Source organism: Mucor velutinosus (genome assembly GCF_035048745.1).
Source record: "Mucor velutinosus strain NIH1002 chromosome Unknown tig00000093, whole genome shotgun sequence".
Taxonomy (NCBI): domain Eukaryota; kingdom Fungi; phylum Mucoromycota; class Mucoromycetes; order Mucorales; family Mucoraceae; genus Mucor; species Mucor velutinosus.
The window spans coordinates 2,322,992-2,350,837 of record NW_027041907.1 but is presented as its reverse complement, the minus strand read 5'-3'; the positions used below and the strand labels follow the sequence as shown (position 1 = coordinate 2,350,837).

At 42.8% G+C, this 27,846-nt stretch overlaps 10 protein-coding genes across 10 annotated transcripts; 4 read left to right on the top strand and 6 right to left on the bottom strand.

Annotated features, from left to right (window-relative positions):
* Window positions 1–1,453: 1,453 nt before the first annotated feature.
* Window positions 1,454–2,760, top strand: PEP3_2 (tethering complex subunit; the record flags this gene model as incomplete). Its single annotated transcript, XM_064821898.1, has 9 exons — window positions 1,454–1,602; window positions 1,656–1,715; window positions 1,773–2,085; window positions 2,143–2,188; window positions 2,251–2,259; window positions 2,333–2,352; window positions 2,408–2,470; window positions 2,529–2,622; window positions 2,684–2,760. 9 exons carry the CDS (start codon window positions 1,454–1,456, stop codon window positions 2,758–2,760), a joined length of 831 nt encoding a protein of 276 aa, XP_064681584.1.
* Window positions 2,761–2,893: 133 nt separating this feature from the next.
* On the bottom strand, window positions 2,894–5,945 carry ATC70_002524 (uncharacterized protein; the record flags this gene model as incomplete). The annotated part of the gene is made up of 10 exons (XM_064821897.1): window positions 2,894–3,163; window positions 3,221–3,418; window positions 3,473–3,610; window positions 3,667–3,851; window positions 3,904–4,341; window positions 4,396–4,627; window positions 4,680–5,185; window positions 5,247–5,544; window positions 5,598–5,887; window positions 5,942–5,945. 10 exons carry the CDS (start codon window positions 5,943–5,945, stop codon window positions 2,894–2,896), a joined length of 2,559 nt encoding a protein of 852 aa, XP_064681583.1.
* A 170-nt stretch (window positions 5,946–6,115) lies between these two features.
* ATC70_002523 (uncharacterized protein) lies at window positions 6,116–7,242 on the bottom strand (the record flags this gene model as incomplete). Its single annotated transcript, XM_064821896.1, has 4 exons — window positions 6,116–6,537; window positions 6,687–6,942; window positions 6,996–7,118; window positions 7,177–7,242. The coding sequence occupies 4 exons, from the start codon at window positions 7,240–7,242 to the stop codon at window positions 6,116–6,118; spliced, it is 867 nt and encodes a 288-aa protein (XP_064681582.1).
* Window positions 7,243–7,429: 187 nt separating this feature from the next.
* Window positions 7,430–13,454, bottom strand: ATC70_002522 (uncharacterized protein; the record flags this gene model as incomplete). The annotated part of the gene is made up of 6 exons (XM_064821895.1): window positions 7,430–7,638; window positions 7,714–7,872; window positions 7,930–10,604; window positions 10,663–13,018; window positions 13,090–13,346; window positions 13,447–13,454. 6 exons carry the CDS (start codon window positions 13,452–13,454, stop codon window positions 7,430–7,432), a joined length of 5,664 nt encoding a protein of 1,887 aa, XP_064681581.1.
* Window positions 13,455–15,582: 2,128 nt separating this feature from the next.
* On the bottom strand, window positions 15,583–15,960 carry NEW1 ([NU+] prion formation protein 1; the record flags this gene model as incomplete). The annotated part of the gene is made up of 1 exon (XM_064821894.1): window positions 15,583–15,960. One exon carries the CDS (start codon window positions 15,958–15,960, stop codon window positions 15,583–15,585), a length of 378 nt encoding a protein of 125 aa, XP_064681580.1.
* Window positions 15,961–15,975: 15 nt separating this feature from the next.
* On the bottom strand, window positions 15,976–16,542 carry ATC70_002520 (uncharacterized protein; the record flags this gene model as incomplete). The annotated part of the gene is made up of 1 exon (XM_064821893.1): window positions 15,976–16,542. The coding sequence occupies one exon, from the start codon at window positions 16,540–16,542 to the stop codon at window positions 15,976–15,978; it is 567 nt and encodes a 188-aa protein (XP_064681579.1).
* Window positions 16,543–17,248: 706 nt separating this feature from the next.
* Window positions 17,249–18,715, bottom strand: RPS1_1 (ribosomal 40S subunit protein S1B; the record flags this gene model as incomplete). The annotated part of the gene is made up of 3 exons (XM_064821892.1): window positions 17,249–17,874; window positions 17,951–18,481; window positions 18,550–18,715. 3 exons carry the CDS (start codon window positions 18,713–18,715, stop codon window positions 17,249–17,251), a joined length of 1,323 nt encoding a protein of 440 aa, XP_064681578.1.
* A 2,183-nt stretch (window positions 18,716–20,898) lies between these two features.
* Window positions 20,899–21,765, top strand: ATC70_002518 (uncharacterized protein; the record flags this gene model as incomplete). The annotated part of the gene is made up of 1 exon (XM_064821891.1): window positions 20,899–21,765. One exon carries the CDS (start codon window positions 20,899–20,901, stop codon window positions 21,763–21,765), a length of 867 nt encoding a protein of 288 aa, XP_064681577.1.
* A 367-nt stretch (window positions 21,766–22,132) lies between these two features.
* On the top strand, window positions 22,133–23,575 carry RPS3_3 (40S ribosomal protein S3; the record flags this gene model as incomplete). The annotated part of the gene is made up of 1 exon (XM_064821890.1): window positions 22,133–23,575. The coding sequence occupies one exon, from the start codon at window positions 22,133–22,135 to the stop codon at window positions 23,573–23,575; it is 1,443 nt and encodes a 480-aa protein (XP_064681576.1).
* A 476-nt stretch (window positions 23,576–24,051) lies between these two features.
* Window positions 24,052–27,453, top strand: ATC70_002516 (uncharacterized protein; the record flags this gene model as incomplete). Its single annotated transcript, XM_064821889.1, has 1 exon — window positions 24,052–27,453. The coding sequence occupies one exon, from the start codon at window positions 24,052–24,054 to the stop codon at window positions 27,451–27,453; it is 3,402 nt and encodes a 1,133-aa protein (XP_064681575.1).
* Between the last annotated feature and the right edge of the window lie 393 nt (window positions 27,454–27,846).

The window sequence follows — 27,846 nt, the reverse complement described above, 5'->3', positions numbered from 1 at the left end:
TTATTAACTGATAATTTAAAATTTACTTGTACCAAATTTTATTATCTCTGATTTGAAAAGTCTTCAACAAGAGCCAGCAGGACGACACCGCCATCGAGCGTAGCGAGATCCATCGGCTAGTGTGGCTTGTAGAGGAATATGTTTGTTTTTCATATAATTTGAGGTTTTCTAAGGGGAGTATGTACTGAATCTGCGCCACTGTAAGCTCCAGTTTGAGAGTTGAAAACCTGGTTTTTGAAGGGAAGTATCGTAATAGGTGCTCAAACTAGGCTTCATTTTGTAGGGCAAACACAGGTATCAAAATTTAGGTTATAGAGAAGCAGCCCGATTGAATTGGCAGCTTTACTGATTGTAATGTTGAAACACTGGTTTTTGTATTAGTTATTTTACCCTCTTCTCGCTTAATTATTTGACAACCAATGTAGAGATTGAAAATCTGTTCCTTTGCTTAGCAACTCCTCAACGTATCTAATGGTCCTGATATAAAGGCTCTAGCATCAACATAGAGCTTGGAATAGCTGCTCCTCCTTTTTCATGTAATGCTCAGCACAGCTTTAAGCTTTTGCTATACCACAATGAAGCAAATCACTACCCAGCAGTTTTGAATATAACGTTTCCCAGCATTGCGCCCATCAATCTAGAAGTCGTAATCACTTGTAATTAGCAGGTTCTCGTATGAAGGTCATGGTTCAACACGTGCTTATATTGAAGATCGTCAGTTTCTCATCAGTTATCAGCAACAATCTATCTGCTCTGAAGTCCAATTACACTGTCTATTAACATGCTACTTTCAACAGTATTATTAATCCACTACAGTCACTTCAAAGAACTGTAAACTACATCAGAAACAATTGCCATGGCTGAATGAAAAAAGCAAATGAATAAAGTTAAACCAATAGAAAGAGCAATATATTAAGGAAAGTAATCATAGAGTGTATGTATTACAGTAGTAGTTTAGCCGACATCATCTAGTAGAATTATAACATATTAGCGCTTATGTACAAAGTATCTGAAGATGATCCTGCGAATTTTGATACGACTAAATCCAGTGAGAACTGACCGAAAGATCCGTCTTTTTGTGTACCCACCCCTTCAAGTCTGTCTGATTGCAGTGCAAATAGCATTAATAAGTCTTTTTACTGCCGAATTTACTTCTCACTCTAATAATCAACATGCCCCATCAAACATCAATAAGAATTGCAATCATAGCTACTAGCTCACATTCTAATCAACAGGCAAATGTGAATTGAGAGATCCTGTTCAAATTGATCATGTCTCTGAATACAGGTGCCTATTATAGATGTTGTCTCATAACATTTGGCAAAACTACCAATTACACGTGATAAGCTTTCTTGCTTGAATATAAATTAAACCTCTACTTACCCCACCTTTTTTCATTTTTTTTCTCTTCTCTGTTTCTATTCATCACATTACAACAACCCAATAACCGAAAATGACTGTCGTCGACACAACCAAAGTATTCAAAGAAGATCTCTTCAAGGGCAAAGTTTTACTATGCTCTGGTGGTGGTAGTGGTATTTGCCGTGGCATGACGGAGGCCATGGTTAAGCATGGAGCCACCGCTGTTATTTTCTCCAGAAGGTAAACCGGCTTCTACTGACGCCTCTGATTCTCGTATTAACACTACACTATAGCAAGGACAAGTTGGAAAAGGCAGCCAAGGAGATGAGCGCCAAGACAGGTGGTGAAGTATTGTAAGTTTGACCTTGACATGCAACGATGAATGAGATATCTAAGACGGATGAAAATAGCGCTGTTGCAGGTGATGTTCGTAATCCTGCTGATGTAGAGAATGCTGTCAAGGTTACTGTCGAAAAATATGGCCGCATTGATTTCTTGATCAATGGTGCCGCTGGTAACTTTTTAGCTGCTTTTGATCATTTATCCTACAATGCTTTCCGCACTGTCATTGAAATTGATTTGCTCGGTACCTTTAATTTAACCAAGGCTGCTTCTCAATACCTCAAGAAATCCAAGGGTGCCATCATTAATGTATCTGCTACTTTGCACTACACTGGTACACCTTTCCAACAACATGCTGGAGCTGCCAAGGCTGCTATTGATGTATGTAGTTTAACGTGTCAATGCAATGATGATGTACTCAGGCATGTGTAAATGTAGGCTTTAACCAAGCATTGGGCTGTGGAATTGGGCCCTCATGGTGTTCGTAAGTAGTGCATTAAGATTGATGATGATAAGTGTAATTTACTAAATTGATTGACTCTATAGGTGTCAATGGTAATTGATCCATGTCAAAAAAAAAAGAGAGAGATCACGGGCAAAGTTGCTAATTATTCTTTTTGTTCTGTAGGTATTGCACCTGGACCTATTGTAAGTACATGCATACGGATTGATACGAGATCATAGTAGACTAACTTATGAATAGGCTGCTACTGTAGGTATGGAAAAATTGGGGCCTGCTTTCGACTTGGCATCTGTCCCTATGCAGGTAAAAAATCTCGGATCAAAGATGTGTTTCAAGAGGGCTGATGGACCTTTTTTCTTAGCGTATGGGTGAAGTGCAAGATATTGCACACTCTACTGTTTTCCTCTTCTCTGAGGCTGCTACATACATCTCTGGTGTTGTTCTGGTTGTTGATGGTAAGAATGTGATTTGGATGTTGGAAATGAAACAAATGCACTGACATTTTACATACAACAGGTGGTGCCTGGTTGAATCCTGCATACCCAGCCTACCCTGACATTGTCCTGGAGCCCCCACAATTCAACAAGCTCTAATTTATTTTCTTTTTGTGATTCATATATAATAAATTTATTGAGTAATATGATGAATGAGATGATAGTGCATATTGTAGTAGTAGTAGTAGTAGTAGTAGTAGTAGTAATAGTATTACATGAGAGCTGTTGAGAGTTACATTCCCTCCTTGATATGGCCAAGCCATTGATAGTAGCTCATGGCTGAATAAGGCATTGAATTTTGGAAGCGAGAATTGGAAGCAACGTGCTGCCTATCTTCCAGCATGTGTGTCATGAACCAACTTTGCAGCATGGGCTCGCCATCCTCCCGCACAACGTACAAGGATGGGTAAAAGTTGCTGTGCCGTAAGTCTGTACGGAGGTTCTTGATGATGCGGCATACTCTTTCAGAAAAGGGGTTATTTAATATTGGCAAGGAGGGTATCTATGGTCCAAATGATGTTAATAACAGCATAATGTCAAGCACTACAACAACACTGACCTGGCCCGATCTGACCTGACTCACGTGTGGCACATTGAGTAAATCAGAGCACAATTGAGACACTGCCTCTTTGCCAATCCAAATCAAGATGCGTTGCCCATTTTCCACAAGATAGCAGCCATGACGCTCTAGTTTCTCGCTCGACAGGTTGACTGCAGGCGGCATAATACACTTGTCATTGGTGTCAAATGTTCCAGCCTAACGATAAGTTTAAGTATCACTTTTCAAACAACAAGATATATACATCATTACATGAGCAGGCATATTATGAAGCGAGTAGAATGTGGGATACACGTATCTTGACCACAGACTCGTTGGCAGTGTTCGCAACAAGATGCCGGATTGAGTAGCAATGTTTGTGGGCACTACGCCAGTGTCATTGAAGGCTTCCTACAAGGGCTTGTCAACAAAAGCTCTCCCTAACATTTGATCAAACTGCACTTTACACTCTTTAACAATGCCAGCATCATGGCAGGCAGCAAACTGAGAGATCGACATACATTAAGTTGAGTGCTTTTGGAGGGAATAACTCCAATGACCTCCTTGCTATACGATTCGCAAATCGCCGCCGTTTTCTGAGCCAAATACTCCTTGCCATCTCTGATCTTGAGTGTCACTGCCTTGTCCAACGCTAATCCAACACTTGAGTCAGTACATTGTTGTAACAAACACTCAATACACACCTTGATAGGCCATGGCTCTGGCGGAGCTTTGTTGATCAACAGCATAGAACAACTCTGTGATTTTTCTGGCCACAGGCAAGCATGTGGTCATGACACGAATAAGGCGTTCGCCAGCACTAGATGTGTACAGCATGCATGTTTGGAAATACGCGAGATCGCCCTGAAGCTCTCTTTCAATAGACAGGTCGATACAATAGCTGGCATCGCGAGGTACATTGGGCAGCACGAGTATGTCTGGCAATTGAAACGAAAAGTTACCGTGGTACAATTTGCATGCAAGTCCAGGAGAGCATTTGGTTCGCATAATAGCCTCCAGGCCTATTTCCTCCTTGACTAGTTTCTTGATCTCTAGCTTTAGTTTTTCTCTATCGCCCGTATTACTTGCATTGAATCCAGGGTAGTAATGTGTCTGTCCACCGGTGAATCTGGGAATAACATCTAGTGGGCATTGTTAAACAGGAATACACACATACATTCGTAGAAACAACTTACTGAGAGTTGCTACGTCTGTATTCTGACTGCCAAAGACAAACATATCCGCACAAACATGTGATTTGGCACATTCCTCTGAAAACAATCTATAAAACTCGCTGGTGGGCTCCAACAGCAAGTTTTCGCCGGCTGCCGTGGTGTTTTGCTTGTGAATGACAGACGACGACAGTGCGCCAACACCAATATTGGGTAAGCTTGCTTGAAAACAGATGATCTTACCGCCTGTTGGAGACTGGAAGGCATGTTAGTTGCATTCCCGGGAGACCATGTATTTGGAAACATACCAAGAGCTGTCGAGCTGCTTTTAAGGCAGCACCCAAACAATTGTCATTTGTCGCAAATGTTTCTCGTGTGAACATCACCTTGAGCCGTTCAAGCAGGTCCAGCACAGCGGATTTGGTTTCATTCAAATTGACAACGAGATCAGTGTGAGCACGTGGAAGGTAGATATCATCAATGTCTGGCATGATAAGCAGTTCTGGCTCCTTGTTGCCGAGACTGTAGAATCCAATCGCATGACTGACGGTGATGAATCCAATACGAGCTCTTCCATCGCTGTTGGGGATACGATCAATAGAGGCAATCAATGCCTCAGCAAGCACAGGAATCATGCCTGTATTGATGGCTTGCTTGGTAGTATCAATGACAAACACATATACTGGAGGCTGAGGTGGCCTTGACATAAATTCAGAGGTCGCTACATAGTCTACACAGCCATAATTCAGCTCGGGTGTGCCCCATCGATCTGCTTTCTGTCTTGTAATGTGGTCCCAGTCATAGGCTGGAGGAACTAGAAGTACAGGTATGTAATTAGAGCCATCTTTGCAAATCAAACTCGAGCGCATACGCACCATTGTTATCGTCATGTCCACAAATGTTGCACTGCCACTTCAAACCGCCTTCAATGAACTGTATGAATGGGTTGATGAATGACTTGCAGCGTGTGCAGCGGCTGATTGTGCCGTGCGAGATGATAGGAACTTGATCCGGGTGTTTGTCCTGCGGTTGTGCTCTGGGATAGGGTTCCAGTAGCAGAGACAGTGGGAGCTTGGATCGCTTGAGTAGGTTGTTGTTGTAAGGTATAGCGTTCAAAGTACAACGCTGATACTTGGAGGCACATTGCGCATAATCTGACATGGTGACGGAAGCCTACGTTGATTCCATTAGTATAGAGGTCCTTCTCAGAACATACCAATGCTTACGCTGGCAGGGATTCGGGGCGTAGGTAGAGGCAAATCGAAATCAGAAATCAGAGGTGCACTTCCCAGCAGGGGAACATCAAATCCCTGATTGACCATGACAGGTGAGGCTATGGACATGCGAGAGAGATGCTCAAGCACCTTGTCATGGCCAGAAGGAAATGATGCAGCATGCTGTTGTCTCTTGCTGTTGGATTGCTGCATGGGCTGTACATTTTCCTGGATAGGATACAGTCTTCTGGACTTTTTTGGTTGGTTATCGTGGTAACTGGTCTGTTGTCGATATAAAAGAGCTATGCGTAGCATTTAGTAACCTCAACAATGTACACAACGTCTACTGCATCTACCCATAATGCCTTGTATAAAATGATAGACTAGAGAAAGGGAAACCCCAAAACCAGAGAATGCTTTGGTTTTTTATACATTTGACTCGTCAAGAATTTCAATTCATACTGACAACAATTACATATTTTGACAACACTCTATTAAACCAAGGACAAAAAAAAAACAAATATTTATTTCTATTCGGTGGCCATTATCAACTTGATCTTTGCAATAGCAGCGCCTGGTTGAAGACCCTTTGGACATGTCTTTGAGCAGTTCATGATGGTATGACAACGGTACAGTGCCATCTTATTCTGGAGTTTCTCTCTACGCTCAGGGCCAAATTGATCACGAGAATCAATCATCCAACGGTAGGATTGCATCAGAACAGCAGGACCGAGATATTCCTCTTGATTCCACCAGTAAGATGGACATGAAGTAGAGCAACAAGCACACAAAATACACTCGTACAATCCGTCTAGCTTCTTTCTGTCTTCAATAGACTGCAAATTCTCTTTGCCGTCTGTAGGAGGTGTCTTTTGCTTCAAGTAGGGCTCGATGCTCTTGTATTGCTTGTAAAAATGGGTCAAATCGGGTACCAAATCCTTGACAATGTTCACTAGGAATACCAATCAGTTTAACCAATCCAATACTGATGCTTACTCATAACTCTCCAAGAAAGCACACTTTCATAATACACTGAGATTTGCCCGATCCGCTCCGACCCTTGTGTTCCCCTCCTGCCTCTGCCCTCTTTGATATACTTACTGTGGGGTAAAGGATAAATCTTGACAGACTTGCTGACATCCTTGTTGATCTTGGAGATACAAGCCAATGTGTTTCCGCCTTCAATATTCATCGCACATGAACCGCAAATGCCTTCACGACATGAACGACGAAAGGTCAAGGTGGAATCTTGTTCATTCTTGATCTTGATCAAAGCATCCAAAACCATAGGTCCACAGGCATTCAGGTCGACTTTGTATTTCTTGAGAATTGGCTTCTCTGTAGGTTGGTCAGGATTCTGTATACATGGTTAGCATATGCGCAGCACTGTCTGTATAATCTCATCATTACCCAACGATAAATCTCGAATGTCTTGTAATTGGGTTCCTTCTTGGCGATGTCTGTAGCAGCAGCAGGCTCAGCAGCAGATGCCATGGATGATGAAGCGCTTGTTTGCAGGTTGCGCACGAGGGGCTGTTGCAAAACTGTATTAGCAATGCGACACTAGAGTTACTCGCAGCAAGCAACTTACGTTCAATGTGCCCATCCAGCGATTAGGACGAATTGCAATTGATTTGGCAGTGAGATATAAAGACATGTTGTTTAAAGATGAGAGTGGGGGGGGGGAGTCAATGTAAGAGTAACAAGAAAAGAAAAAAAAAAGAAAGGAACCTTTGAATAGAAACAACCATTGATATACAACTACAATCCCGGAAACCATTATTGTGACATTGGTTTATTTACAAAAGAGTAATGCAAAATGGAACATCTCGGCTAAAGGTTTCTTAATCCAGCAAATAACCTCGAATCACATCACTGAGAATAGCAAAATTGACAGGCTTTGAGATGTAGGTGGAGAAGCCGCATTCGAGGCATTTGTTGGCTACATCGCTCATGACGTTGGCAGAAAGCGCTACAATCGGCTTGGGCTTCTCGTTGGGTGCTAGATGTTGCTTTTCCCATTCCCGGATTTCACGTGTCGTTTCATAGCCGTCTAAAAAGAAATGGTCGAGTCAGGTTACACCAATGCTACTAAACCGGTAGGCCAACAAGATTAGATATCACTTACCTTTCACAGGCATAAACAAATCACACAAAATCAGGCAGTAATAGTCTTTGGGATGCTTGTGGAATAGCTCTATACACTCACCACCATGCACTGCAATGTCGACATTGAGTCCAACACGTGTGAGATACCGGGTCAGCACCTTTTGATTTACCAAGTTGTCTATTACCATGCTTTCGTTGAGTAACACTCTCTAGACTAAATCGAATCATGACTTACCTTCCACCAACAACACTCGGAATCCTTTGCCTCCCACATCAGTAGCCATGCGTCTAAAAATCTCTTTCTGGCTCGCTGCTCTTCTATGCGGCGTATCGGGCGTAGACACAGCGCTACTGTTGGGGCCATAAGTACCGTCTAGCTGAATACCATGTTTGATCTCTTGTTGGCGCACACCGAAATACCACCGCAGCTTGGTTCGCTTCAAAGGCTTGAATACAAAACCACATGTGTGAGGAATCACTTGGTCTTCACGGCCCTTGGCGCTCTCTGTGATCAGCGATCGTTGCATGGGCGTAGTAACAACCAACACATTAGCCTTTTGCTGCTGTAATGATCCGCAGATGGCTCTTGTCAGCGATAGAATCTGTTGCTCAGAAGACAGGTTGATCATGATGTAGTCGTAGGCAGGTGTATGTGGATCTGTAAGCCATTCAGTAGCCTCAATCTGGTTTGTCAGTGTGTCTACTTGATAGTGCTTGATATTCGAGTTGATGCCACAGTCGTTGCTGATACTGCTGCCTAGGATGGATTTGACATGCTTTTCCATAGACTCACGAGAATGCTCCCATTGCGATACAATCAGTGCTCGCAGTGGTGATGCGCTCGTTGGTGTGCGAGGCGGTTGAATCACAGGCGACGTTGACAGACTGCCAGGTCCAGTGCCAATAGTAGGAATACGAGGCTCACAAGGCTTCAGTTGGTTGTTGGCATTATCCGTGGCAATTAGGGACAGGGTAGGTGTGTTGTTGCTCTTGCTGTTTATGGCAGCACTATTCTCTAGCAGCGTGGATGAGACGCCAGACAAGGGTGGTAGCGCGTTGAGCATGACCTTGTTACCAATGTTGGTGGCTGCTGTGGCTGCTGCTGCCACTGCTGCTACTGCTGTGGTAGAAGCCATGTTGGTATTGCGGATAGGTGGTGGCTTGAGCTGCATGGAAGCAGCCTTGGTCATCAAGACATCTTGCAGAATATCAGCAGGTGAAGATTCACTCTGTTTGTCAGAAGAGGATGCCATGATGGTGGATATATGTTGTTGCTTGTCTTGGGTGCTGTTCTTATTTACAAATGGCAGTGGCGACAGGTTCCTTTCGTCGGCTGAGGATTCCACAATGGCTTGGGCTGTATTGTTGTTTCCATATCCGTTGGATCTAAAGAAAGGATCATGGTTGCTATCATTTTGAGGTGTTTGCGGCAGAGGCTTTGTTTGTGAGGTGGGGATGCCAAACTTAACCGTAAAGAAGAAGGTAGAGCCCTTTCCTTTTTGACTGCGGCATTTCATAACACCACCATGTAGTTCAATCAGTTGACGAGAGATGACCAAACCAAGACCACTGCCACCGTGCTTTCGTGTGCTTGAACTATCCACCTGTGAAAAGGGCTTGAACATGACAGACTCTTCCATGGCGTCGAAACCAGCACCCGTGTCGACCACTTCGAATAGTAAGGTCAGTTCGGATTCGTCCTTGTCGCATCGCTGCACTGTGCATTTGGTAAACACTTCGCCTTCGGCAGTAAACTTGATAGCATTGCCAATGAGATTCAACATGACCTGTCTCAGACGCACGCGATCGCCCACCACCACATCAGGCACATCGTCGTCCACCCAGAAACTCAACTCCAAGTCTTTCTGGATAGCCAACGTGGACAGCAGTTCATTCGCATCTTCAATCATGGTGACCAGACTGAAAGGCTCCCATTCTAATTTCATCATGCCAGCCTCCACCTTACTCAAATCCAAAATGTCGTTAATCACCACCAACAGAGATTCAGCAGATTGTTGGATCGTGTGTACATAGTCCATCTGCTCGGCTGTCAGCTCAGTGTCAAGCAGAAAGTTGAGCATGCCAGTAATACCAATCAGAGGCGTACGGATTTCATGCGACATGTTGGACAGGAACCGCGTCTTGCTTTCTGTGGACCGCTGAGCAGCATCATGAGCTTCCTTGAGCTTCTTCTCCAGCAGCTTGTGATCATTGATATCAGTGCAGGTACCAAACCAGCGAACATCGCCTGTCTCCAGCTCATCCACAGAGACGCATTTGACCAGGAACCACCGATACTCTTCATGCGCACTCAAGAGACGAATCTCACTCTGCCATGAAACACCTGCTCTGTTAGGCAACGCAGGCAGATCAGGTAGTTGAAGTTTTGCACGGTCTTCGGGGTGGACACCAGACATAAAACCGAGACCCATAGTTTGTTCAAAGGACTTGCCTGCATACTGACTCCATTTCCCATTTGTATAAGTCAATCCAGCACCAGGCGAGAATGTGAATACGATCTGAGGGATGGCCTCTGCCAGTAAGCGATATTTTCTCTCGTTGCTTTCAATTTCGACTTGGCGCAGGCTGCTTTCTTTTGCCACATGCTGATCGTGTACATCTGTACAGGTGCCAAACCAGTGCATAATTTTACCCTTTAAATCTCTTAGCGGCACAATGCGCCATAGGAAGCATCTGTAGACTCCGTCAAACCGCTTTAAACGGTATTCACCGGCGAACCCATTGCCTTGTTCGTAAGCCAGCTCCCACGCCTTTTTGCACTCGGGCTGATCATCAGGATGCATATGAGATAGCCATTTGGGACCGAGATGGTCTTTGAGGGACCTGCCAGTATATTGAAGCATGCGATTATTGACCCACGTTACTTGGCCAGATGCGGTAGAGCAGGTACTATTTGATACAATGTTAAGAATCATCTTTACACAACTTGATTTGCACTATCACTTACAAGACATGAATAGGGATGCCATCAATGATGAGACGCAGTAAGCTAGACTTGGGTGCTACCAGGAACCGATCTACACCAGTGTTGCGATGGTGATGGCTGGTGCTGCGTGTCTGGTGATAGTGAAATCCATCATCGTCGTACTGCTTTCGACTGCCATTACTGTTTTGCCGCTTATATCTGGATCTTCGTCTGGCCTTCTTTCGTTGTCTGTAAACCACAGATTTTGGCTTTGTGGCATGCTGAGCAGGTATACTTGAGAGATTGTTGATGGACGTGGACAGGCTGGCGCTGATATCGTCTATCGAGTCATTGTCATCCAAGTCATGCTGGTGCATGTAGCTGTCATCTGTTTCTGTTGTTTTGGCAAATATTTCATCATCATCATCATCATCGCCCTCGTCTTCATCCTCTGTGTCCAAAAATGAGTCGTTTTTAACCTTGATCTTTTGATGCTTGAGACAGTTCTTATCACTGCACATGTTATGCGGTGGAATGGAGGCAGAGATAGGGAGGCCTGTTGTGGGAGACACAGCACCCCAACCCTCCATCACAGCGATAGAAGAAGGGGACAGTGCCTTGAAGGATCGATTACTGGAGGATTGCCGTCTTTCCTTGGAGATGGCTGTGGAGCATGTTGATTCTGTAGTCGCTATAGAAGTCTGAGAGGATCGCTTTCGTTGTTGACTGGCAGGCGGTACCATTATGTCATGGTGGGCCGCCTGTTCATCGTTTCCGTCTAATAACAAACCACCTTTATGTAAGACATCTGCATGAGCCGAGAATGTAGAGTCATATGAAGATGGCGAGGAGAAATCGGTTGTCGTCGTTGTGTTTGTGGTAGTGGTGATGTGTTGCGGCTGCTCGCGTTCTTGAAGATGGTTGGGAGTGCAGGGTGCACTTGGTGTGCCAAAGGGCTCGGTCACTGTCTCAAGAGAGCTTCGTGTAAAGTTGGACATGGAGCCCAAATGATCTGGCCTCTTGTCATGGTTGTAGGCAGCAGTGGGTGTTGTGGTGGTGGAATCAGCCATCTGCTGCTGTCTCTTGTAGAAATCATCATAGTCTGCTTCGTTGTTGGAATCAGAATCTTCAGAATGCGACTCTTGTTTCTTTTGCGATCTAGCTGATCTTCTTCTATAGTTTTTGGGTCTATTTGCGTCGCTGCTGGATTGCTTGTTGCTACGTCGATTGTTGTAGAACTGGCCTTGCTTTCTGTACTGAGCATTTTCATTGGCATTGGTGAAACTAGCGGCAATAAAGGGTGATAGAGATGCAATGCTAGACAGCAGGACGGGAGGATAAGGTACAATGGGCGCCAGGAAAGACAAGATGGCAATGGGTGTAGGATGGCTTTGCTGACTTCGATGGTTGGCATGCGTATTAGTGGTGCTGGTGCTATTAAAAAGGGTTGCATTAGGTGTTGTAGTAGTAGTTGTATTAATGGAGTTGGTATTAGGGTGCGTCGGTTCAATTACGTCAGAGGGATGGAATAAAGGTACATGGATGATCGAATGCACATTCGATATAGGAGGAGGAAACGGAATCGAGGGATTGTCGTAAGATTCGGGTGAAACGGGATTGAAAGCTTCATCGTCAATGTCAGGAGGAGACTGGAAAAAGGGATTGATTTCTGGATCCATGATAGCAGGTGACGGTGCAGGCGATTGAGACCAAGGTGATGGCTGCTGCTGCTCGTATTCATCAAAATCTTGCAAAAAGGTTGAAGTGGCATTAGCAGATGGTGTATTTGCACTGCTGGAATGTTCATTGTGGCTGTTTGAGTCATGCTGACTACTGCTATTATCGTCGTTTTCAATGTTGGAGCCATCCACTAAAATTTCTGATGATTCATCTTTTGAAAAACAAGGTGTGGTAATAATGGGTAAACTCCAATTCGACTTTAAGCGAGATTTGTCTCCTTCCATCAATGCTCTTTTAAAGATTTCTAGCCCCAAATCCTCGGTTCCAAACTGTCTGTTTGATGATCTTCTTCTATATTCTCTGGACAAAACAACAGGAGCATTTCGCTTCAAAATTCGAGATACGCTGGGATTGTTGATCAATGGTTCAGGTTCTGATTCAAATGGCTGTAAACGATCAAAGCACCATGGTACATGTCGAGGGCAAGTTTCATGTACACTGTGACTGTGGAGGAAATAGTCAAACTGTGTTTCATCCTCTCTGGTATCATCAGTGCCTGAATATAGATCTTCATTGCTGTTGGTGTCGACACGATCTGGTTCTCGGCTGATGGATCCTGTCTTGTTGTATACTGCCTTCAATCCCCAAGGACCAGCATAAGGGTCGTTTGGATCTTGAGGGATACTGAGCGCAATGCGAGTAGCATGGAATGATGTGCCTAGCATGTCGATTGGTTACATGAGCATTTTTTTTTTTTGTTGGACAAACAAGCGTAGCATTTGAACTCACCAGAGAATATCTTGACCAAGGAAGCCCACCATGCATGAATATCAATTTCAGTTGTTAATTTGAGCGAGGTATGATACAAGTTGGGTGCATCAAATGATAGAACTTTGTAATTGAGAGATGTTGGTTTTGCTGGATGTTGAGGCGGTAGAGACAGCTGCTTCTTTTGCTCTTGCTGTAACTGGTGCCGCTTTTGCAATTGCTTCTGTCCAGAGTATAATTGAGCATGGTATTGTGAAGTTGCTGAAGACGATGTATCACTACAAGAAGCAAATATATAAAAGGCAGAATTTAGATGTTTAATGTGTAACATTTCTAATTGTCTATTTACATTTCTTGTTAAATTGATTGCAATGTTACCTGTTCATTTTTGTTCCTTCTTCTCCAATTCAAAAAAAAACTGCTATTTTATAACAAACTAAAGTACATAAAGGAGAGAGAGAGAGAGAGAGAGAGAGAAAGAGAAATTAAAGAGGAAAAGAGATGAAGCAACAAAAATGTTTACAGTCTAAAATTTTGTATTGGAGCTTGAAAAATAAAAAAGTTAAATATATGAGTAGTGTATTTGAAGCTATTATAAGCCAAATGACGTACATAATTTCAATGACGAATATCATCAATGTCATTCATTTCGTTTAGCAAGTGCCTAAATGCACCTAAACCAAATCAAGCAGCATCTAAGCATTTTTTACGGGAATTACACTTTATAGGGGAAATCCCCTGTTTCAATGTAGCACAATGGTGTATGACAAGTTTTTGTTTCTACATTATAATCGCCATTTTCATCATGCAGCCATAACTGACGAGCAGCGAAAAGAGGAGGAGTAGGAGGAGGAGCACCATACACACAGTGTGAAGTCTTCTATTTACACACTGTAACAATTCCTTTGGAATATCGTGCGTTACAAGAAAACATCCAATTGATCCTGGCATTCAATCTCACATCCGTTGCAACTAGGGGCAACATGCAACATCAAAGCGTCAAATGTAAAACTGGTCAAAGCACATAACGAGATGACGGCTCGATCATTTTTTTGTGATTCAACATGGATTTAAACTGAAAGGCTTGATACAACAAAGCCTCAATGAGAGCTGTGCCATCGATGTCTGCCGATAAAATAGAGCTTATTTCTTTCAGCCTAAAAAATCTTCGATCAGCTTCTGTTCAATCACACTATCGAGCAATTGATGGATGCTGCAGGTTGAGTTGTAAAATGAAGCATGTATCACTTAACCTGAGAAATCAGACGAATGCATTTACGATAGTATCACTACTATTATCGCTTGCTATTTACGATTACAGAGTATGTCCCATCCACTGGTGGCATATACATTGGGGGGGTTTTTACTGGCATGTGTCTGATTCAGATTAGGCAAGTTTACCTGGAATTCACACACACGCATCTGCTTCCGCTGGTTCGTTACTGGTGCAAATCCAGAAAGCTGTAAACTCGATCCAATAATAGCTCCCAAGATACTATAATTTTTCAATTGATATATGCCTTGAACTGGCTGAATTCTCCAAAGCACACCCTTCGTAACCAACAAATTAGATGTGGAATTATACGTCTCTTGCAAGAAAAAAAAATACAAAAATACCTTTAATGCAAATGGAAAGCCCAAGGAATGTTGCAAAACTCATAGAGATTCAGTCAATGCATCGTCAATGCACAGCGAAATTTCACACTTCAGCTCTTAGCTAGCATGTGAGAGGCCTAATAAGCAGCCTATCACTATAAGTCCAACACTCCTACGAGGTTCCACATTTGCACCATTAGAAATACTTGACTTACGAGCAAATAACATACTAGCATTTTCCGTTATTGGTCAAAAGTATTCAAAATACAGTGAAATATGGATACATTCGGGTAGTGTTTTCTCGCGCTAGAAGTTGTTTTAACCCACCAGAATAGCACCAAACAACTGCTTTTAGCTTGTAGTTGTTTACTGACACCTTTGCTCAACTTTTTTGGGACCAAAAAAAATATCACCCAAAATCGTTTCCAAACCATGAGGGGGTACCTCATGGTTTTTGTCGAAAATCCAACGGTCGCATTTTTGGCCTCCAAAACGAAGACTTTTACTATAGCATGTATTAACTCAAAATGCTTCTAACAATTCAATGCAATCCCTGAAATCATCTTTGTGGGACTTTGGTATGTAGAATTTCGACATTTTCGCCAAAAACCCCATTTCATGTTTTTGTATATTGCTCTATAAGTTAAATCAAAACACCTCATCTAACCAGTGCCATTAGATGCGCCTTCAAAAGTGCTCCAAGAAATCATAAGGGGGTATAGGATGATTAACACAATTTATATATTCGAATCTGCAAAATAGGTCCTTTTTTTGTTAAATTTTGTTTATTGATTGAGCCGCGTACACTAGGAGTAATGGGTCGAAGTGAAGAGGCGGGTGCAATTGAAAAGAAAATAATAAAAAGAAGGTAGAATATTAACTAAACTAACCTAAACAGAACTTTCGAAACTATCTAAACTACAAGAGGGAGTGGATTTGATCCTCATCCACTGTCTGGCGAACAGTGGAGCGGATATTCACCAGAATCGCCTCAGGGACAAGGATGATGTTGTCAAAAACAAAGCGCATATGGGCTAGCCATATTTGAGACAGGGTGATGAGTAGGACTCTGTATGGATGGATGCCTTTGACTTGGGAGTACCAGATATCCGAAAAGTCCAGGGACAGAAGAACCTCTTTGATGTCAGTGATGGACGTGGTGGGCCATAGGAATTCAAAAATGACGCCTTGCCATACCTTTTCTTTAGATGGACAGTCAAAGAGCAGGTGGCTGGCAGTTTCATTGGGAGACAAGCAGACAGGACAATTGTGAGACTCGAAGACTCCAGGCATCATGTAGTGTAATCTGCTTCAAGAAGGGATACAGCCTGTGATGAGCCGGTATATCACATTACGTTGAATGTAGGTAAGAGACAGGGACCAAAAGAATTTCCAATGAGAAGCAGAGATATTCTGCAAGACCAGGGGTTGTTCCATCGACGACAGCACAGACAGACGAAATGTTTTGGCCGAAGCCTGAGCATTTCCAAGGGGTTGACCATCGTGCAGACAAAACTGATCCACCAGCGGCGCAAAAGAGACTCCAGGATCCACAAGGGGGGCTGGGCTACACACTGGGAGGAAGTAGGGCTGGAATTTAAGGGTGCCAGATGCGAGGCCTCTGAACACTGTTGAAGGGGCTCGCTTCCAACTGAGGAGGGAAGGGTCACGAGTGTCTTTCCAATGTACAAAGTTAAGTCGGGCATCGTACTGAAATACATCAGAAACCATCATCTCTTTGACTTTAAGAGGAACAACCAGTGAGGAGGATGAAGGAACATAGAAAGCCGCCTGCAATGGAAGAGCCATAGCAGTTGCAGTACTGATCGGGGCCGCATCAAACGACTTGGGAAGATAGTCAACTGTACGATATAACATATCGACAGTTCCCGTGCGTTGCTTTTTCAACCCCTTAGTACGACGAGCAGAGGGAAATAGCAGCGGGATTTGATGGTGGGGATAACCATTAACATTGCGGATGTGGTAGCTTAAGAGGTACGACACAGGATGGGAATCAATGACATCTTGATCTTGAACCAGTAATGGGTGGGGCCAACGAAAATACAAAGCCGAAGCTTGTATTTGAATGTCTACAACACCGGCAAAATAGGTCAAATCAAGTCCAAAAAGTTCATAAATCAACAAATCAAGACAGAATGTCAAACGGAGATTGAATTAATTTTGGCGTCTGCCTGACAATAGTGCTGCCTTGTCTGTACTGAATAAAATCAAAGTTTGCGAAGCTCGTAGGAAGGCTATTTCATTTCCATTTGTACTATCGCTTAGCCTGACTATTTTCTACTGTTTTTTTTGGGAATTATTATGACTAACTTTCTGGCAAGTATCTCATATGAACAATAATGTGGAATGTACTAGCAGGGCTTGATTCGCAATGTATTTGGTATGGGCATTGTATGCCTCTTCTACAACCAAAAAGATCACATTTTCTCACATTCTTTATGATAAAAGAATCAAAAATAGTTTATTTGACTATGGGTTTATATGTTACGTACAGAGGAAAAGGAGAAAATAAATATCTATTGAAAGAGGGAAAGCAAAATATATCACGAAAAGAAAAACTTGTTTAAGCCTTCTTGAGGTTCTCGACGGCAGCGGCAACACTAGCAACAACCTTTTCGAGAGCAAGATCAGTTTCTTCCTCGGTGATATTGAGAGGAGGAATCAAACGGAGGGTTTCGTAGATGGATGTAGTCAAGATGATGGTATCACGTTTCAAGGCCTCAGCAGCAATGCTGTTGGCGAAACCATAAGGAACACCCATGAATTCAATGCCGATCATCAAACCCTTACCACGGATATCAACAGTAACACCCTCAGGTAAAAGAGCAGGAAGTTTTTCTCTTAAACCCTTAAAGAATTGCTCGGAGCGAACATTACAGTTGTCGAGAAGCTTCTCATCGTCGAATACCTGAAGAGTAGCCTTGGCAGCAGCACAAGAGATAGCATTACCAGAATAGGTACCGCCCATGGAACCAGGAGGTTGCTTATCCATAATTTCCTTGCGAGATACGATGGCAGAAAGAGGATAACCAGATGCAATACCCTTTGCCATGACCAAAATATCGGGAACAACACCGAAATGCTCGACAGCAAACATCTTACCAGTACGACCAAAACCAGATTGTACTTCGTCGGCAATCAACAAAATGTCATGCTTATCACAGATCTTACGAAGGCCGTCCAAGAAGTCTAATATAGCAAACAAGCCGTGAGTCAATCTATCTTTTTTACACGCACGCATACACACATCAGCCATTCTACTTACTCTTGGGAGGAACAACGTAACCACCTTCACCTTGAACAGGTTCAATTAAAATAGCAGCAGTGTCTTGAGGATCAGAGCGTTGTTTCAACAAAAGCTCCAGTTGATGCAAAGCCTCTTCGCCACACCACTCAGGAGAAAACTTCTCGGGATCAGCCTTATGAGCAGACCATTGTTGGAAGTAAGGGTAAGGAGCAACGTGGACACCAGGCATCAAAGGAGAGAAACCAGCGCTGTAGATGGTTTTGGAAGTGGTCAAGGCCATAGTACCAAAGGTACGACCGTGGTAAGAGCCTTGGAAGACAATGATGTTTTGCTTTTTGGTGGCATGACGAGCGACCTTGACAGCAGCTTCAACAGCCTCAGATCCGGAATTCCAAAAGAAGAAGGTGTCGAGCTTGGGAGAGGGCATTCTGGGTAACAAACCATCAATGAGATCCAACATGGGCTTTTGATAAAAAATGTTGACTTGACCATGAGACATGTTGGCAGCTTGTTCCTGAACAGCCTTCACTACAGTGGGGTGGCAATGACCTAATGTTTCGAAACGCGTGAGTATATACAGCATGTCCTGACCAACAGAAAACAAATAAGGACATTACCAGTGTTGGTGACACCAATACCAGTGGTGAGGTCGAGATACTTCTTGCCTTCAGCAGTGTAGACGTAGGTTCCCTTTGCCTTGTCAATGACAAGCTCGGTAGATCTACCGATACCTTTGGCAATGTGCTTTTTACCGAATTGAGCGAGCTTTGATACACCAGACATGATATTGAATATATAAAGAGAAAAAAGCAAAAGAAAAGAGAAAAAAAAAAGAGGCTACATGAAGTAAAGATGATGCTGGAGTTTATATACTATTGCATCAAGACATTAGTTTGCCCAATCAGGCTATCGTGAGCCTTTTTGCTTTTCAAGCATTTGTCAGCTGCAGCCAATGAAAGCATAGTGCATTCTATAAAGAGTAATGGATTTATCATATCCTTGGAATACAAGACGCTCCTTTGGCGTGCGAAAATCAATCTGGACTGGATTATAATCCATCCGGAAAGCTTATTACATAAAAGCCGTATTGTATTTCCTTTATTTGGGTATTCCTTCAACAGTATCTTTTAGCCGTTGCTGGTACTTTCCCAGGCGAAGAAACGCTATATAAATTGAAACCTGTTTGTTTGGTTGAGATGAGTCATACAACACTATCATTATCGATATGGTACACATAAATTGCGTTTTGCATGTCAAAAGATAAAGAGATTTCTCCGCACGCACAATTTGATTAAATGCTCTCCATGATCTGTCTACATTGGACAAACCAAAGCTCCGTCTCACAAAATGTAACATTTGTTGATGGACGCAGGTACCAAATAATATTTGATGCAAGACGAAGATGCCTATAATTGAGGTTTGACATGCGGTTTTTGGGGCTTTTCATTCTGCTCATCTCAACTTATAGAGCTCTTTTATTTGACATGTGGCATAATGCATATTCCGGATACATTGCAAGCAGTTGAATACCAGAGCACCCTCTGATCCAGCCATTACTCGCTCCATGGGTAGTCATAATTCGCTGCTTAATCTCAATTGAATGGATGTACCATTTGAGCGAAACACAACGAAACTATATCAGAAATGATGTTTATCACTGTGGAGGTGTCAATTTAGCATTTTTACAGTGTGGCCAGCGAGTGCATCAATTGATCGACCGTCGATCTAGCAACGACTAGGCCTCCCACCAACACTGTCGGAGGCACATGCTCTCGTCAAACCGATCAGGAGCAACATATCCACAGACACCATCATCACTTGAAGCCAGCCTGTTGTGACATTGTAGGCTATTATCATTACCACGAGCTTCTTTTTTGCGAATACGATAGTCATCAGCATTAAGAGATAAACGAAGACTACTATGAATTCGATCATGGAATTCAATTCTGAGTAGCATTCTAAAGATCTTGTCCATTGTTTATCAAGACAACGAGAGTAACGCAACATTGCAATCAAAGCCGTCAAATTCACTCTGATATTTTTGTCAAGAAATAAATGTATATGAGTTCTTCGACTTTGGCTTTTGATTTATTATTATACCAACTCTTTCGCCAAATCTAGCTTAACAAACGCGGTCTCATCAACGGAAAGTCCATCTCCCACGCCTACGCCTAGACATTTCGTAGAGCATAGATTCTATAGGCATTTCAACCATTACCACGACGATATTGTATATGTTTGTGATTTAAGAGGCAGCTCATCTGAAAGACAAGGCATGCTAGATGAAGATTGGCTTGATTTCTGCTACGATACGTTTATGAACGACGTTGATCCAGATGTCTATGTGGACTTTCATCCCAATCTTGCAAATGACCCCAATTTTATCTTTAATTTCAATTTTGATGTCATGGAAGAGGTCTAATGGCCAGAAAGGAACTTGATGTGGAGGATGACGCTATGGGATAGCCTCTCGGTGTTGGCTATGAATGATATTATGCTGTATACCCCCCTACACGCTAATAAAGATATTTCATCTGGACTTGATGGTCTGAAATGATGTCAATGGTGCTACAAACACATTTTTGCATAAATACACTTTGCGGGAGGGAGGCTACACATCTAATTTGAGACTTTTTTTCTCTTTCCACACAGTTTGTATGCGAATTTTCAAATTACTTTTACTATTGTGCGCCATTATCCTATTCTCGTTGCAATTCTCGAGACTTCACAGCAACTCTAGCCAACACACAGGCATAAGCAAGCATCTGGAACCCTTTTCCTATTCAAGAAGAATAAAATGGAAGTGTAAAAATGCGCTCGAAAAAATGCTTGCTCACGCCAATTACACATACTACGTTATAACCCTGGAAGTGAGATATACAACGGTGATACTACTAGACAAAATCCGCTTTGTGTATATATTGCTGACAAACAGAAGCCTCAAAATCGCACCTCCAGCTTTTCCAATGCCACCGTTGAGTATACAGAACGAAACATACATCAGGCTTCTATCAACATTATCGCCATACGAAAGAAAGGTGGTAGATCGACTGCTATTACAATACCAGGATAACTCAACAAAGCTCGCCAATTACTTTGTGAAAACGATAAAATTGCACTCGGAAGAATGGGAGTCTCTTGCTCGCTCATGGAATACACCACTTGAATTGCCCGAAAGCGAGCAACCGTGCCAATACCAGCAAGATAAGATGGAGCAAAGAATAGCCAGTTTAATGCTTAAACACAACTTCAAAATGATGACTCGAGAAATTGAACTATTGTATTGGCAACAGTATTACCAGAATCTAAACTTCCATTTCCGTGATTGCATTCACTCAACAGCGTTGCACGAGAACAGAACATCATATCGTCGAGTACAGCTTTTCCTCGATGCGCAACGAAATGAAAGCTTATATTATACCAAAATGTACATGCTCAAAAAGCTCTTTCATACCAAAGATATCATGGTTGCGAAATTACAAAACTCTTATCGTGCTCTGAATGAATCGATCCATGTGGAGAGAGGACCTTACTACAATACATTGCATCCCGACCACAAGTATACCATCCATGTCAAAAGAACCGCATACAAGGTCACCTCAAGGCATATGAAGGCAATCTGGATTGACTGGCCTCGAGCAAACATACGGCAAGGCGAACCTTTGAGTTACTGGCAGCAGTGCTATGCTATGTTACAGAAGGTATGGAATTTTTGCTTGTATCTTTCCAGGAAATGGCTCAAAATCAAGCGGGCTTACATGAGAAGATTGCTACATGGTATCAGTGATATTCAGTCCAAACTAAGCAGCATTCGCAATTATTTATTTGCATAATTATCACATCGATATCCTAACATAATAAATTTGTTGTTCCTACACACTTTCAAAATTTCAAAAAGGAAACAAGTTGATTTTACAAGTATTTTGATGGACTAGCATTATTAGATGCAAGACTTCAAAAGAAATAGCATGGCTAACGATAATAATACCCTGCAATTCGTCACCTACTGCTTTCTATTGGCTTCAAAAGCATCTAGTAGTACTATTGCTTTGAGTTTGCCAGCCTGTCCACCAGCCAAAACTATTTCAAACTCAGAATCTCAGTCTGCTCTAGATTGGACAAATATTGATGATTTTCGACTTGATCGAACTATTTTGCTTATAATCAATTTTGGGTATTTTTACAATCTATTTTGTATCAATGACATCGCAACACCCACTTCCTGAGTTGTGGACTCATGTCGTTCGCAACAACAAGAAGGGCAAACTACGACAACAACAGCAAAATGTTTCATTCAACCCTACGTTGATCACCCCTCCTGCCGACTCGATCCAGAACGCGTCTGCAGCTAACACCACTCCTCCCAAACCTATTGCAATGGTTCGACCATTCATGAATGGTATAGAAGAGGACTCGGTATTCATAGACTTGACTATAGTTAAAGATAGAACTCTTCTGGACAAGGCACTTGTCAAGTTCAATGAAGAGGCAGAAAGAGATGATCTGTATGAGGATTTTCTAGGATATCGAAAACAAACTAGACACTACCTTGGTCACCAATTCTTGGAAACTCTTTGGCTACCAAATGCAGCTGGCCGAAAAACTCTCATCGAACAGGGAATTACCTTGGAGGATGGGACCTACCTGAAGGGCTTTCCCTCTTTTACCGAAGATGCCAACATTGTGCGTATCACTATGGAGAAGCTACCTTTTCTTCCTGCTGTCCAGCTGAAGAAAGAAATGGCGGAGCGCTTCTCTTGTTTTGGAGACGTATTGGATCATGGTATTTTCAAGACAGAGACTGGTATCTTTCAAGGTGAAGGATATGTCACCCTCAATCTCACCTTATCCAATGTTCCTGGTAATGAATGTATGGATTCACATGAAGCTGGAGTTGAATGTAGTGGACAGCGACACTTGGAACCTCTCAAGAGAGTTATCATTTGGGACACCCGCTCGAAGGAAGATGACCAGCGACAAATCCTATTACAATGGGATCAAATGCCAGCCTTTTGCCGCCAGTGTCAGAAACCTGATCACTGTCGTGCTGACTGCCCAGACTACCACAAATGGGCAATATGCTACCACTGCAACAAACGTGGACATGTATCGAAGAATTGTGATAGAAACAACGCAGAATCGGTACCTGCAAAGGTTCGTGCTGTTGACAGAACTTCTGCTAAGCCCAAGGAACGAAAGGGAGCCAAGCCTACTCTTCCAAAGAGGGCCGATTCTGAACGTCGAAGCAAACCAGTAGAAGACAAGGATCATATCATGCAGGATGCTCCTCAACCTAATGCTGATGCACCCTCCCCTGAAGCTTCTCAACAACAAACCAAAATAACTGGAGATACCATTATGGAAGAGAACAACACGAATACAAAGTTTTCTGATGCGGATGCATTAAACAGTGTTTCCAAGGATGTGCGCAGATCTCATCCTGAATTTGATCCCTCGAAAGCAGCGAAGAAGTTAACCCGCCAGGAAGGATCTTTAGATATCGGTTATGCCAGATATCAACACGCTGAAACCTCTAACCCCCACAGTGATGCCAGGCGCATGTCTGGTGATGATACGGATACGATTGATAGGAATTTGACACCACCTGCACCTTCAGGTACACCACCTTCCACCAATCTTTAAATATGAATAATATCCACTATCAACTCAAAATAGCCACCCTCAATTGCCGTGGCTTAATCAAATCAGAAAATCCCAAAAAAAGACAACAATTCATTCGATATCTTCGAACACTAGAATATGATATACTGGTGTTACAAGAAACACATGCTACAAACTCAACATCAATTGACATACTCAATAATCATTTTATCAGCAAATCAAGTCTCTGGACACAACATTGTGGCATCATAGCCCTCAACAAACATTTAACAATTAATCTTATATCGGAAGGCATCGATGAGGGACGCTATATACTAGCTTCTGTTCACCTAACTCGCGATATACAGGAATCTACAACTACAACACCAATTGCAACTATTCTAAACATATATGGTCGATCATCGCTTCCATCAGCTCGATCAGCCTTTTATACAGAACTCCTTGACATACCCATTGTTAAGGATACTATTACCAACACACTACACAACACTTTTATTATGGGGGACTTTAATTATCAATACAAGGATCGAAGGATGGACGGAACATTGTCTAGCGCCCCTAAGGAATGGACGGATCTGTTAGATGACTACTACATTGACATTTTTGGAGATGACAAACAGATAACATGGCATAGTGGGAGAAACTCGGCCATCTTGGATTATGTGTTTTGCAGTACGAATGCTCATCATCAAATTCCTAGTATCCATCAACAGTATCTCTCTCCAGAATGGACGGATCATGAATTATTAGGCTTCACTTTCAAGTATCAAGACAACAATGGACGAGGACCTGGCAGCTGGAAGGCTAACCCATTTTTGGCTCGCAATCGACAGTTTCGCAAGGCATTAGCCGAATTTCTCTTGGCTAATGAAGAGCAATTTACACTAATCAAATCCTTTTCTACTCCTCAACAACAGTGGGATTGGGTAAAAGCTGAAGTCAAGATTTTCATCAAGTCATTTCAATTAGAAGATCTGAATTGGAGGAAGAAACAACTGCATCAGTTACTGTCCAAGCGAAACAAGATGATGAGACAACACAAGCATAGAGGTTTGGTTTTCCAAGGCCTAGATCATGTCAATACTCAAATCAAACTACTGCAACACACTATAGCGGAAATTGAGATTCTCAAAGCCGGCAAGTTTTGGAGGGAAAATGGTGAGAAGTCTGCTGGTTTCCTGAAGAGGAGAGCTTTGGCCAGAGAGAATCAGCGCTCTATCACTGAATTGAGGGACCCCACTACTGATGAACTCTGTCGCGATCAACAGGGTATCTCCACCATAGCGACTAACTTCTACTCTACTCTATTTACTCCCGACCCAACTGATTCAGTAGCTCTTAGTACCTTGATCCGATCCATTCCTGGTCATTTGAAAATCTCTAGTGAACAGCAGGAATCTCTGATGTTATCAATCGACATGGAAGAACTCTTGGAAGATAGCAAACACACCCGCAGACTCAGCAGCCCTGGCCCAGATGGCCTGCCTTACGAGATTCTGTACTTGGTTTTGAAATATCCTCCGTTGCATGCCCTTGTCACCGATGTATTCAACACAGCTCTACAGAAGGGTAAGTTTCCTAAATCTTGGAACGAAACCATTATGTGTCTTTTGTACAAGAAAGGCGATCCAGCTCACATGAAAAACTATCGACCTTTATCCTTGGCCAACTCGGATTACAAGCTTTTTACTCGATGCATCAACCGGCGTATCATGGACGCCTCTACCCAGCTTATCAGCCGCCACCAGTTAGGATTCATCCCAGGACGATATATTGCTGAAAATAGTATGATTTGTCAACTAATCATGGAAGACGCACAACGAAAATGGACAGTTGCGGAACAACGGGACGACGATCCTACATTTGGCTCTTTGGATGCTGATATTGGCCTTCTCCTTGATCAAGAAAAGGCATATGATCGTGTAAATTTAGACTACCTTCGGCACGTCTTGCTGAAATTTGGCTTCCCCCGTCCTTTGGTGAAATGCATCTACAAGTTAATGGGTGACAACCTGATTCGCATCAACCTCAATGGACACTTATCGTCCGAAGTGGCGAAACTGAGAGGTTTGAAGCAGGGTGATCCACTGTCTCCAATCCTATACAATCTAGCTTTTGAACCCTTCTTGTTGGCCATTATTAACGATCGTCAATTCCAAGGGTACCTTATAGGAACTGAACGAACCAAGCTTCTTTGTTATGCTGATGATGCCTTGGTATTTGTCCACGATTCTGCTGATCTCGCTCGGTTGCAAATACATATGTCCAGGTATTGCGGCGCTTCCAATGCCAAATTCAACTACGATAAGGTGGAGGCTTTTTCGGTATCTGGCAGAGATACATGGGATATTTGGGAGACCTCGTTGGCTCAAATCCACATCAATCATCTACATTCCGTCGAAGACGATGTACCTTTAATCTATTTGGGGTTTCCTTTGGTTCAAAGTCGTCTCCAACGTGTCAACTTCATGGGCTCGCTGGTAACAAAGATCAAAATTGCCACTCAAATACATTCTACTCGATCACTGTCGGTTGTCGGTCGAGCTACTGTCTTGAACTCTCTTTTGCTCTCCAAACTTTGGTACATCCTACGGGTTACTCCGTTGACTCTGGCAGACTTCAAACAGCTGAGATCTCTTGCCATACAATTTTTGAGAAAGAACATATTCCCCGTCATCCCATGGTCTGTCTGGACTCTCCCAAAGGAACAAGGTGGTCTCGGGGTGATCGACATCCAGCTACAAGCTTCGGCGTTGTACTTTCGATGGTTGCAACCTTTGTTGGTGTATGATCAATCCACCATTGATGCCCATCCTGTGTCATCTCTTCTCAGCCATCACATTCGAAATGTTAACAACTGCCAATTTCACCAAATCCCTTTGCTTTTTCCCTCGTCTCGTTCTCAAGGGTTACTGAAACAACGAACTGGCACTGTGGATATGATATATCGTGCTGTTGATTATCTCCCTCGTTCTTTTGGCTCTGCCCGCATTAATACAGCTACTGCTATGGCGTTGCCACTGCAGGCTGCAGTGTTTGTCCCTCCCTCCTCCAGCTTCGTGCTTCCTCTTCGTGTCAAAGAAATGATGGTGGCCGACGTTTTTCAGTATGATTCCCGGCTCAATTTCGTCCATTGGAAGGATACTCGCGACCCCTCTCTGCTCACCTGGAAAAGAACTCCCTCCACAGTGTTCAAAGGCCTAGCGACAGGGAAATTACAGTTTCAACCTTACTTCGAGCCAGTCTGTAGCCCAGCTCCTTTAGAGGATTCAGTCGTCTCATTTGCTCCTTTGATTGAGCAGTTTCGTCTCCTTGATGATCAACCTCTTGGTAATGTTCAGGCCTCGGCTAAGGCATTTCGTCGGGCTGTCCTTTCGTCTGTGGTCTCTCCTTTGGCATTGCGCAAAATCTCTGCGTCCAGCTGGAAATTTTTTTGGTCCCTGTCTCTTACCACTGTCCAACGTAATGTGATATACCGTCTCATTCTGGGTCGAATTCCTCACCGTCGATTTTTGCATTTTATTATGCCCAAAGTCTTTGAGTCTCCTCTCTGTCCAGTTTGTTTGTCTATGAACGATTCCCCAAGTCACCTCCTCTTTCATTGTCCTTCTAAAGAGAAAGTTTGGCAGGGAGTCATCTTCGAGTTTCTGTGGCCTACCACCTCGATTCTAGATATTAAAGAGGCTCTTCTGCAACTTGATTTCTCCAACGTTTGGTATTGCCAAATTGCTGGAATCAAGCCTTTCCGAATCCTCATCATCACCCTTGGTCAACTGTGGCTTGCCCACATGAGGTTCATCTATGACAATGTTCCTATGGACCATACAGCGATATTGGCCAGTATTCGAACCAGTGTTCGTCAGACCATTGCGGAAGATCAGTGCCATTCCCTCCTGTAATCCAAAGCCAATTATTAGATAGTTTTTTTTTTTTTATACAGTTTAGTTTAGTATATTATTCTTCATATGTTAGCTTATAGTTATCCAATTCTTTATCTAAATTGCACTCGCCTCTTCACTCTGACCTATTACTCTCAGTGTACGCGAATCAATCAATAAACAAAATTTAAAAAAAAAAAAAAAAAAAAGAACTATTTTGCCAGATTCGACTATATAAAATATGGTGATCCCTCGATGCTTCCTAATACATTCTTGGAGTGCTTTTCAAGGCGCATCCAACGGTACCAAGTAAGATAAATGTTTTGAATAAACCTATTGAGTAATTCACGAAAATATGAAAAGAGGTTTCTGGTTAAAAAGTCGAAATTTTACGTATCAAAGTCCCACAAAAAT